General features: G+C 30.9%; 2 protein-coding genes across 2 annotated transcripts in view; one reads left to right on the top strand and one right to left on the bottom strand.

Annotated features, from left to right (window-relative positions):
- LOC119602333 (alpha-mannosidase 2) overlaps window positions 1-4,533 on the top strand; it is an 87,370-nt gene extending 82,837 nt beyond the window's left edge. Inside the window, exons 5-7 of the mRNA XM_037953774.1 lie at window positions 1-1,850; window positions 3,143-3,694; window positions 3,757-4,533. The exon at window positions 1-1,850 is cut by the window's left edge and continues 42 nt beyond it. Of these exons, the coding sequence (XP_037809702.1) occupies window positions 1-1,850; window positions 3,143-3,694; window positions 3,757-4,498 (3,144 nt within the window). The 3' untranslated portion in view covers window positions 4,499-4,533. The remainder of the gene's footprint in view (window positions 1,851-3,142; window positions 3,695-3,756) is intronic.
- Window positions 4,534-7,845: 3,312 nt separating this feature from the next.
- Window positions 7,846-11,930, bottom strand: part of LOC119602335 (DNA replication licensing factor REC) — a 29,374-nt gene continuing 25,289 nt past the window's right edge. Inside the window, exon 5 of the mRNA XM_037953782.1 lies at window positions 7,846-8,595. Within this exon, the coding sequence (XP_037809710.1) occupies window positions 8,193-8,595 (403 nt within the window). The 3' untranslated portion in view covers window positions 7,846-8,192. The remainder of the gene's footprint in view (window positions 8,596-11,930) is intronic.

Genomic DNA, 11,930 nt, shown 5'->3' with positions numbered 1-11,930 from the left:
AAAACCTTTGTCAATTATTTCCAAAGCGATTCAAGGCAAATTTTAAATTTAATGGTCACTAAAATGCAAGAATATACCGATATGACATTCATCTGGTCGGAAATAAGTTTCCTGCAATTGTGGTGGGATCAAGCCCACCCCACTAAACAGAGAGCCTTGAAAAGACTTATCAATTCCGGAAGATTAGAGATCACTACTGGAGGCTGGGTAATGACAGATGAGGCTAATGTACATCTTTACGCCATGTTAGATCAACTGATTGAGGGTCATCAATGGTTAAAGAATAATTTAAATGTTACCCCCACCGTAGGCTGGTCTATAGATCCGTTTGGTCATGGCAGCACTGTGCCATACCTTTTATCGGGTAGTAATTTTGAAGGAGCTATAATACAACGTATACATTATGCCTGGAAACAATGGTTTGCTAGACAACAGAAGGGTGATTTTATATGGACACCATATTGGAAATTACAAGATGAGGAAAGTAACAAACGCGGAAGATTGTTGACACATAATATGCCTTTTGATATCTATTCGATTAAGGGTTCCTGTGGACCACATCCTTTTATATGTTTAAATTTTGATTTTCGTAAAATTCCCGGAGAATATACTGAATATTCTATCAAAGCTCAATTTATAACCGATGAAAATATAGAAGAAAAAGCTCAATTGTTATTGGAGCAATACTCCCGTACTGCTTCCTTGTTTCCTCATAATGTGGCCCTTATACCAGTGGGTGATGATTTTCGTTATAACAAGGAACGGGAAGTGGATCAACAATATACGAATTATAAAAAATTAATCGATCATATAATGGCCAATAAGCGTTTGTACAATGTGGATATAGCGTTTGGTACGCCCAAGGATTATTTTGCTGAAATTAAAAAGAGAACCAAAGAATTTCCCACTTTCAAAGGAGACTTTTTTGTTTATTCTGATATATTTTCTGAGGGTAGACCAGCTTATTGGTCTGGTTATTTCACAACTAGACCTTCATATAAAATTCTCAGCGCCGATTTGGAACAAAATCTTAGAATAGCCGAAATTCTCTTTACCTTAGCCTACAATACCGCCCGTCAACAACATAATGAAAATGCCATTAAAATCTTTGAAAAGAACTATGAGAAAATGATACATGCCAGACGTAATTTGGGTCTCTTCCAGCATCATGATGCTATAACGGGAACCTCGAAGGCAGCAGTTATGCGTGACTACGGCATGCGTTTGTTTGAAAGTTTACAGGATGCGGTGAGAATGCAAGAATCCACCATTGAATTACTCATACAAGACGGTACCCAAAGACATAATTTCCTTTTGAGCGAATTGGAAAGAGATAATTTCAGTAAATTACCACGTAAAACACCCATACCTTTAACAGCGTCTAATGGACAAAACAATGATTTCTCAATTGAATTCACCTCTTCTTCGGCTGATGGTAAATCGGCCTCATTTGTTGTCTTTAATCCTTTAACCCACAAACGTGTAGAAGCTATAACTATTCGCACCACTACACCGTACATAAAAATTATTAATGATATGGGGGTGGAACTAAGAAATGTACAAATAAATCCGGTTTGGAATATTACCGATCCCTATGAAATGGGTATGGGTATGATGGGTTCTAGCAGTGCGGCACGTATACGCATTTCTAAACGTCAATATGAGGTTATGTTTATTGCTGAAATGGAAGCATTATCTTTAACATCCTATCAAGTAGTTGTGGATGAGGTGAACTATAAACGTTTTATGTCTTCAATATATTGCGATGAATGTTCGGATAATGTCGAGGGTACAACAGAAGCGCCAATGACAAAGGAGGAATTTGTGGTTAAATCGAAACCACCAGGTGAGTGATTATCGAAAAAAAAGTTTTTGTTCCAGTTCAGTTCTAGTTCAATTCTAGTTTAATTCTAGCTCAGTTCTAGTTCAGTTCTAGTTTAGTTTTAGTTCAATTCTAGTTCAGTTCTAGTTCAGTTCTAGTTCAGTTATTGTTCAGTTCTAGTTCACTTCTAGTTCAGTTCTAGTTCTGTTCTAGTTCAGTTCTAGTTCAGTTCTAGTTCAGTTCTAGTTCAGTTCTAGTTCAGTTCTAGTTCAGTTCTAGTTCAGTTCTAGTTCAGTTCTACTTCAGTTCTAGTTCAGTTCTAGTTCAGTTCTAGTTCAGTTCTAGTTCAGTTCTAGTTCAGTTCTAGTTGAGTTCTAGTTGAGTTCTAGTTCTAGTTCAGTTCTAGTTGAGTTCTAGTTCAGTTCTAGTTCAGTTCTACTTCAGTTCTAGTTCAGTTCTAGTTGAGTTCTAGTTCAGTTCTAGTTCAGTTCTAGTCCGTTCTAGTTCAGTTCTAGTTCAGTTCTAGTTCAGTTCTAGTTCAGTTCTAGTTCAGTTCTAGTTCAGTTCTAGTTCAGTTCTAGTTCAGATCTAGTCAGTTCTAGTTCAGTTCTACTTAAGATCTAGTTCAGTTCTAGTTCAGTTCTAGTTCAGTTCTAGTTCAGTTCTAGTTCAGTTCTAGTTCAGTTCTAGTTCAGTTCTAGTTCAGTTCTAGTTCAGTTCTAGTTCAGTTCTAGTTCAGTTCTAGTTCAGTTCTAGTTCAGTTCTAGTTCAGTTCTAGTTCAGTTCTAGTTCAGTTCTAGTCCAGTTCTAGTCCAGTTCTAGTCAGTTCTAGTTCAGTTCTAGTTCAGTTCTAGTTCAGTTTAGTTCAGTTCTAGTTCAGTAGTCAGTTCTAGTTCAGTTCTAGTTCAGTTCTAGTTCAGTTCTAGTTCAGTTCTAGTTCAGTTCTAGTTCAGTTCTAGTTCAGTTCTAGTTCAGTTCTAGTTCAGTTCTAGTTCAGTTCTAGTTCAGTTCTAGTTCAGTTCTAGTTCAGTTCTAGTTCAGTTCTATTTCAGTTCTAGTTCAGTTCTAGTTCAATTCTAGTTCAGTTTTAGTTCAGTTTCTAGTTCAGTTCTAGTTCAGTTCTAGTTCAGTTCTAGTTCAGTTCTAGTTCAGTTCTAGTTCAGTTCTAGTTCAGTTCTAGTTCAGTTCTAGTTCAGTTCTAGTTCAGTTCTAGTTCAGTTCTAGTTCAGTTCTAGTTCAGTTCTAGTTCAGTTCTAGTTCAGTTCTACTTCAGTTCTGTTCTTCCGGCTTCCATTTTTTCTGATATATTCTGTATAAAAGTATAATGTTTGTTTTATCTTCCAGGCGATGTTCAACTCGAAATAATTTCATGCGTATACTGTTCGACGAAAAGAATGGATTCATGAAGACTATAACACGCAAAGGACCCGATCAGCAACTTCTCAATCCCATGCAGTGTGCCATTAAATTTGCTGCATATCGTAGTGCTCAATTTCATTCAGGCGCCTATCTTTTCAAAACTGATCCCGAACAAAGTGAGGCGGAAAAAGACGTACTCGAACAGTATGAAGATAAACGTATTATAATAACATCTGGTCCCATAGCCAGTGATGTAACCGTTATATACGGTCCCTTCCTGGCGCATACCGTACGAATCTTCAATACCAAGACACATCTAGATGCAGCAATTTATATAGAAAATGATATAGATTTTGAACCACCACCTAAGAATAGGGAAACAGAATTATTTATGCGTTTTATAACCGATGTAGATAATATAGCTCCCGTTAATAAGGATACTTTAAAAGAGGGTGATACCATACCAGAATTGCCGGAATTTTATACAGATCAAAATGGTTTTCAATATCACAGGTAAGGCAGAAGCGGAATTAATAAAAGTGTTCAATTTTACAATTTTTTTTCTATTACAACAGACGCATTAAAGTTCCCTCGATAGGCATTGAAGGCAACTATTTTCCCATTACAACGGCTGCCTTTATGCAGGATGACAAAGTAAGATTTACCTTATTGACAACGCATGCTCAAGGTGCCGCTAGTTATGAACCCGGTCAATTAGAGGTAATGTTAGATAGACGTACATTATACGATGACTATCGCGGCATGGGTGAGGGTATAGTAGACAGTCGTCTAACACGTCACAAATTCTGGGTACTAATCGAAGATATGCCTACAGCCACTGCAAAACAAAATAAATACCAAGTACCCAGTCTCTTAAGCAATTATCTAGCGAATGGTTTACGCTATCCACCCACCACTTATTTTGTGGAAAACTTCGATAATCCACCACAATTGAAATCCAAAGCATTGCTTTTGGATGATGGTCCTTGGCCCTGTGATGTACATTTCCTGAATTTCCGTACTCTCTCCGAAGAACAATTACAATTGTTCCCCTCATCATCGGCTCTTATGATATTACAGCGCCAGGGTTACGATTGTGCGGTACACAATAAAATGGTAGATTTATCGAATCTATGTCCACTTGATAAAAAGGGTCTGGGTAATGTTAGTTTCAATAAATTGCATTTGCAGAGTTTAGAAACAACCAGTTTGACTGGCATGTTAACATCACAACAACGTAAGCTTTTGAAATCCTTTAACGAAATCACCCTTAAGCCCATGGAAATTTTAACGTTTAATGTTACTTTTAAAACTTAGATTTTTAAACCTAAAAATTAAAAAAAAAAATAATTTATCATTTTAAACTTTTAAAGGGCATTTTTTTAGTTTCTATAATTTATTATTTATGTATAATTTCTTAGAATCTCATATTATTTAATTAGTTTTTTTTATAATTTTAATTTGTTGTATAATTTCTATAATTTTGACTGATTTATAATTTTACGTTTTTTTTAACTGCTTTAATTAATTCAGACTGAGTTTTTATGACTATAGTTTCCTGGGTGTTTTTTCCATAAACATATAACAAATATGTACAAATTTTAATTTATTTTGTATTTATAACTACTACTACTACAACTACTTTTTCTTTCCAAATACAATACCAATTAAACAGAAATATATTTCTTTTAAATCATTCCAACTTTCTTTTAAACTACAGTCTTCTTTCTAATACAACAATAGCTTTCACATAATTATTGAAATTTTTTTTTAATTTTACAACAGTATTTTATTATAATTTTATGATTTAGTTTTTTTGTTTACCATTTGCTGTTTTTATACAAAAGTAGTAAATTTTTAATGATGTGTTTAAAATTACAAAAACATAATTAGTTTGAATTATAAAAATCGAAAAAAATTGGCAAAATGTAGCGAGAATTTTGTTAATTTTGTAAATTTAAATTATGAAATTCAATTATAGCTCTGTTCTAGTTCTGATCTAGTTCTGTTCTAGTTCAGATCTAGTTCAATTCTAGTTCAGTTCTAGTTCAGTTCTAGTGCAGTTCGAGTTCAGTTCTAGTTCAGTTCTAGTTCAGTTCTAGTTCAGTTCTAGTTCAGTTCTAATTCAGTTCTCGTTCAATTCTAGTTCAATTCCAATTCTGATCTAGTTCTGTTCTGGTTCTGTGTTAGTTCTAGTTCTGTTCTAGTTCGGTTCTAGTTCTGTTCTAGCTTTTTTTTAGTTCTGTTCCAGTTCTTTTCTAGTTCTGTTCTAGTTCAATTCCAATTATATTCTAGTTCTCTTCTAGTTCATTTCTAGTTCAGTTCAAGTTAAATTTTTGTTCAGTTCTAGTTCAGTTCTAGTTCAGTTCTAGTTCAATTCTAGTTCAGTTCTAGTTCAGTTCCAGTTCAGTTCCAGTTCTATTCTAGCTCTGTTCTAGTTCAGTGTATGTTCGAGTTCTGTTCTCTTTTTTTAGTTCTAGTTCTGTATAATTATTTAACAAAATTGATCACTACATTTTCCCAATGTCCAAAAAATAAACTATTATTAGTGCAATATATGCCAACCACTACCACGTCCTCTTAATTATGAAACAACAAAGATTCAAGAAAAAAATCAAATAATTTTTAAACAAAAAATATATATTTATGTATATTACATTAAGTATTTAACATTTATAAGTAAAGTACCTTTGTCACGAAAAATGAAAAATAAGAAAAACATTTTAAACCAACACTTTTAATTTAACTTATTTATTTATTACAACAGCTTCAGTTATTTAACATTATGTAAAAGGGTTTATTTCTCAGGCATTATATAAAATATAGTTATAAAACAACAACAACAAAATAAAACACTTTATAAAAAAAAAAATAAGAAATTTAATAAAAACATCACAACAAGGCACTTTTTAGATTAGAATAAAAAATCACACACGAAATTTTTAGTACGTAAAATAAAAAAAAATTAAAAAAAAAATACGAAAAATTAAAAATGTAAATGTGTAATACATGATTTTTGTTTAAAATAATATAGAAATTATTTTACACTTAATATTCAAAATAATTAATTTTTTGATTTGTTTGCACAGTTTTTTTTTTCAGTTTCTATATTGCAATTAGAATTAAATGTTATTTGTATTTAAATATTATCGATTCGAATTATAGCTTTCGTGGTGCAAGGAATTTTAGTTAAGTTCTAGTTCAGCTCCAGTTCCAGTTCAGTTCTAGTTCAGCTCTAGTTCAGTTCTAGTTCAGTTCTAGTTCAGTTCTAGTTCAGTTCTAGTTCAGTTCTAGTTCAGTTCTAGTTCAGTTCTAGTTCAGTTCTAGTTCAGTTCTAGTTCATTTCTAGTTCAGTTCTAGTTCAGTTCTAGTTCAGTTCTAGTTCAGTTCTAGTTCAGTTCTAGTTCAGTTCTAGTTCAGTTTTAGTTCAGTTCTAGTTCAGTTCTAGTTCAGTTCTAGTTCAGTACTAGTTCAGTTCTAGTTCAGTTCTAGTTCAGTTCTAGTTCAGTTCAGTGCAGTTCAGTTCTAGTTCAGTTCTAGTTCAGTTCTAGTTCAGTTCTAGTTCAGTTCTAGTTCAGTTCTAGTTCAGTTCTAGTTCAGTTCTAGTTCAGTTCTAGTTCAGTTCTAATTCAGTTCTAGTTCAGTTCTAGTTCAGTTCTAGTTCAGTTCTAGTTCAGTTCTAGTTCAGTTCTAGTTCAGTTCTAGTTCAGTTCTAGTTCAGTTCTAGTTCAGTTCTAGTTCAGTTCTAGTTCAGTTCTAGTTCAGTTCTAGTTCAGTTCTAGTTCAGTTCTAGTTCAGTTCTAGTTCAGTTCTAGTTCAGTTCTAGTTCAGTTCTAGTTCAGTTCTAGTTCAGTTCTAGTTCAGTTCTAGTTCAGTTCTAGTTCAGTTCAGTTCTAGTTCAGTTCTAGTTCATTTCTAGTTCAAGTCTAGTTCAGTTCTAGTTTAGATCGAGTTCAGTTTTAGTTCAGAATAATTCGAATTACTATACAATTTCAATAAATATTTAGTACATTTTTTCAAAATATTATTTCTAAACTTATTTTTTTGGTCATATTTTTCATATACATCACAAGTGATTTTCAAATAACGAATATACATTTTTAGAATCAAAATATTTTAGTAAAACAATTTTTTTAATAAGTAAAGAAAATTTTTTTAGCTATGTTTTTAATAATTTTATTATTTTACGACTGATTAACTTATATATTTATGAAATATTTATTTGCATTAAATAAAAACAGAAAAACAGAAAAAAACATGATATAATAAAACAATTACTTGCCTTTTTAGTGAAAATTTATTTAAGATAAATACACATTCAAAGTTAAAAGAATTTTATTTAGCTATAAAGTTATATTATAGTTTTAAAATATTTAAAAAATATAAAGAATTTAGTTTTATTAAAAAAAAAACTGGAATAAAAGCCAAATAAAAAAGAAAAAACTAACAAAACAAAATGTTATAAAAACAAACAAAAAAATTAATAAAAAAATTAAAACCAATTCTACATGTATTTGCACGAATTTTAAAAGTAAACAATTTATAAAGTATAAAAATAAACACAAATAAATTTAATGTAAATAGTTTATTAAAAAAAAGTTTCATTTTGATATGTTAAACAGTTTTTTTATAGTCTCATCCTTTCTAAGTACATAATTAAATACCATAGTTACTATTAGAAGAAAAAATAAAACGAAAATTTAAATTCACAATTTAAATATTAAATATTAAAAAAAACTGCAAACATAAAACTTATTTATATATTCAAATGGCAAAAAAGTAAGAAAATTAAAAAAAGACATTGTAATTGTAGTTTATAAATATTATTATTAAATAAATTTAAATCAAAAACTATATATTAATTCATATTTAATACATAAGTTTTAGGTAAACTTCAACAAAATAAAGCAAAAAAAACACTTGGATAAATGGATACTTACAAGAAAACTAAAGATATAGTAAAGAAAAATTAATAAATAAATAAAAAACAAAACAAAAAAAAAGTTGTTAATTAATCCATCATTACTTCATACATATTAGGTCCCTTTTTCAACAAAATACCTTGTAAATTTACTATGTCTATTAAATTTGTTACACCACAATGTATGCCCACTCGACGGGCCATATCTTTTAATTCATCAAAGTCAAATATGCGTCGTGCCAAAACGCTGGAACGCATTTGTAACATTTGTATAAATTTACGTAAATTCGCTTGACTACCACTGGCACCAACACCGGCTCTGCCTGAGGCTAAAGCAGTGGCTGGATTAGTATCGACATAATCTCCTACTGCCATATCAGCATTACTTTGTCTTACCATGGAGATAACATCACGTACATGGACTATAGTAACTTCACTGGAGAAATCAATCCGAGCACGAGCTTGACATAAACGCATTAGACCAGCTAAATGGCTGAAAAAGAAAAAAGAGTTAAAATTACAAAATCAAATAAGTTTCTTAAAAAAAAAAACTTTTTAAAATTTGAATAAATTTTAAAATCAATGTAATTAATCTTACTAAAAGGCCTTTAAATTATTAGTCAATTTCTTATTTACCTTTTTGCCAAAAATCTCCAGAATTACTCAAAAATCTTAATTAAAGTTTCATAATTTCACCCTGTTGTTTTGATTGTTTGCCGATTTACAAAAATTTTAAATTTTACTGATATACCAGGCGCACAGAATTCAATAGCATTTTTCAATTACAATTCGCCCCAAAATAGACTTTAGTTTTCTGGATGCAGCTATAGGCTGCTGTATGGTGAATATAAATACAAACGCCCAAAGTATACTGTGACTTTTACGGAATAAATAAACTTAACATTAATCATACAAAGTAATGCCAACTGTGTTGTTGTAAAAGCTTAAAAAATTAATTAATTTAAATTTAATTTTTTATTAAAAACGAAAACTTAAATGATAATTTTATTCATAAATAAGATAAAAATCTTGAGTATGGCATTAAGGATCTATTGACAGATGTACGAGTCAAAAATTAAACAAAATTTTAAAAAAGTTGAATCCGAAGTGAAAATTGTTAAGGGATTAAGCAGTGCTGAATCCGAATCAAAGTTTCTCCATCACTTCAGATTTTTGAGATGATGTGGTGTAAAAACTGGAAAAAAAATCACGTTTTTTTGGTCATATTTGAGACCTTACAAAGGAGGGGTTTTTGGATATTTTTATATTTGGGGAAAAAAAGGGGAAAAAACGTGTAAAACAAGTTTTCTTGATTATCTAACACAATATTAGTGATACAAGAAAAATTTTAAATGTATCTATTTCTACTCTTTAAAAGAGCAGATGGGTGTCTGGTACTTTTTCGAAATTCGCACTTTTAAGGGGTGAAAATGTGTAACAAAGGTGATTTTGGTACCGTTTTTGGCCCCTTATAACTTTTTAACTAATTAACTTAATAAAATTTTGGTAAATATTTTGGACACATCTTTTAAAACATTCAGTCCTTTTGGTACTTTTTTTTTACCACATTAAGAAAACTTTTTCGATTTATTGACGTATAACTATTAGATATGCCTATTAGATTACGGACTAACTCGGTAATATTAATTTAAACAAAATATTTCCTATTTCACTTGGGGAAAAAGTACCAAATCAATTTAGCCAATTTTTATAAAATGTGAGTAAAAAGTTAATTTACTGGCACAAAATAAGCTATTGGTATATTACTTTGGAATTCGGGTACTAAGGCCCCTATATGACCAAGTTCGGGTAAATTGTTGGTACTTTTTGAAAGCACAATTTTTCTAGAACAAATAAATGAATGCAGATTTGGATCGTTTGAGTTTTATCTTTTGTATATATATTTAAACACGGAATATTTTGTAAACTTAATTTTCGAAAAAGTCTATTCTTAGGCGAAATGGGGGAAAATGGTAATCTTTTTATTAGTAATTTCCACAAAGGTAGAATTTATTCCATTTTTGTACTTTTTCTTTCTTCAAATAATACTCTTTGTATGTTCTATAATATGAATCCAAAACACCTGATTATTAACCATAGACGGTCCTTATTGAAAAAGATTCTTTAGGATAGAACATTTTAATACTTTTTATCTCTCAAATGATACTTTTTGAATTTTCCTGACTGATCTATAAGTGGGGACTCTTTGGTACTTTTCTATTCTTCATTGGAAACTTTTGGTTTCACTATAATGGGGAACCGGAACACATGACACATGATCTTTATTAAATTATAAATTATTGAAAGAGATTTTTGTACTTTTTCGTTTTTCAGAAGGTACTTCTTGAATTTTTTACGATATTGAACATAGAAATATAAAATTTAATATGTAGGGACCTAAGTCAATGAGAATTTAATGAAATGGACTTTTCGTACTTTTTCGAAATTTTCTATAATGTGGAAGCTAAACGAATAAAATTAAAAATACACGCTCCTTACTGAATGCCAATTTATTGACGTGATAAATTTCAATAATATTGAACGTAAAAAACAGAAACATCAATTAAAAATAATCAAAATTTTGTATGTATTTAATTTTTTAGGGTTAGGATCAATTACGAACCGATCCACATAAAATTTGGTAGAGAGATTTTGGCTCGTAAAAGACGTTCTTCAAATTCATCGCTATACTTGTATTTTGAATCCAGTAATGAACGTTAAAGTCGTTTTCTGAAGGGGACCTTTATGGGGGGTAGGGTCAATTATGGACCGATCCATATACTATTTGGTAGAGAGGTTTTTGATAGTAGACACATACTTATGTAAAATTTCATCGCTATAGTCGTATTTTAAAGTCATTTTCTGAAGGGGACCTTATATGGGGGGTAGGGTCAATTGGGGGCTATCCGAAAAAATGGACCGATATGGCCCATTCTCAATACCAAACAAACCTTACCAGTAGAGAATATTTTAACCCTCTAGCTCATTCCCTTCGAACTCTATCGTGTTTTCAACAGACAGACAGACGGACGGACCTGGCTAGATCGTCTTAGAATTTAATAAGGATCCAGAATATATATACTTTTGTGGGGCTATGACGAATATTTCGATGTGTTACAAACGGAATGACAAAATCATCTTTTTTATGGTGGGTATAAAAAGGTTACTCTAAAAAGTTGTAATTTCATAGTGGGGGACAATCATTATGTATTTATATGTAGGGGTCAATAAATAAAAACAATGTTTGATGAAAAAAGTACCAAAAATAGGTACAATTTTCATCACTTAAACTTCCGAATATCTCAAAAGCAATAAATTTGTATTTTTTCAATAAGTTACGAATGTATTAAAAAATTTTATTTGTACGTTCGCAAGTTTCCATCTATGCTGTATGAAGAAAATGTTGTCTCACAACCTGTATGAAATATTATCGAACTTATCTTTAGAATATAATGTAAAGCAGTGGTGCTCATACACATACTACCATAGACTTCCATAGTTTTATTTGAGTTGGTAAAGCAGCAGAGAACAGAATTCAATTTAAAATAAAGGTATACTAATAAAATGTCTACAAACTATAAGTATATGCTAACTGTCAAAAATTTATTATGGATTTTGACAGCCAGCGTATATCAAAGTCTATATATAAAAACTATCAACTGTTCTCCTACATTAATCGGCTTTCTCAAAAATGTGTTGTATTTCTGTGTGTATTTTAAAAAAGTTGCACACAGACCTTACATTCACAAGTACTGATCAGCAACTGATTTGATTTTGTTTTCCAAGTTGAGAGCAAACCAACTGATATTGCTCATTATAAGAACACAG

Source organism: Lucilia sericata, unplaced genomic scaffold, assembly GCF_015586225.1.
Source record: "Lucilia sericata isolate MDLA Ls3-8-SP2 unplaced genomic scaffold, ASM1558622v1 Contig000223F_arrow, whole genome shotgun sequence".
Classification (NCBI taxonomy): Eukaryota; Metazoa; Arthropoda; class Insecta; order Diptera; family Calliphoridae; genus Lucilia; species Lucilia sericata.
The sequence above is the reverse complement of the archived record's forward strand: the minus strand, read 5'-3'. Positions and strand labels throughout refer to the sequence as shown.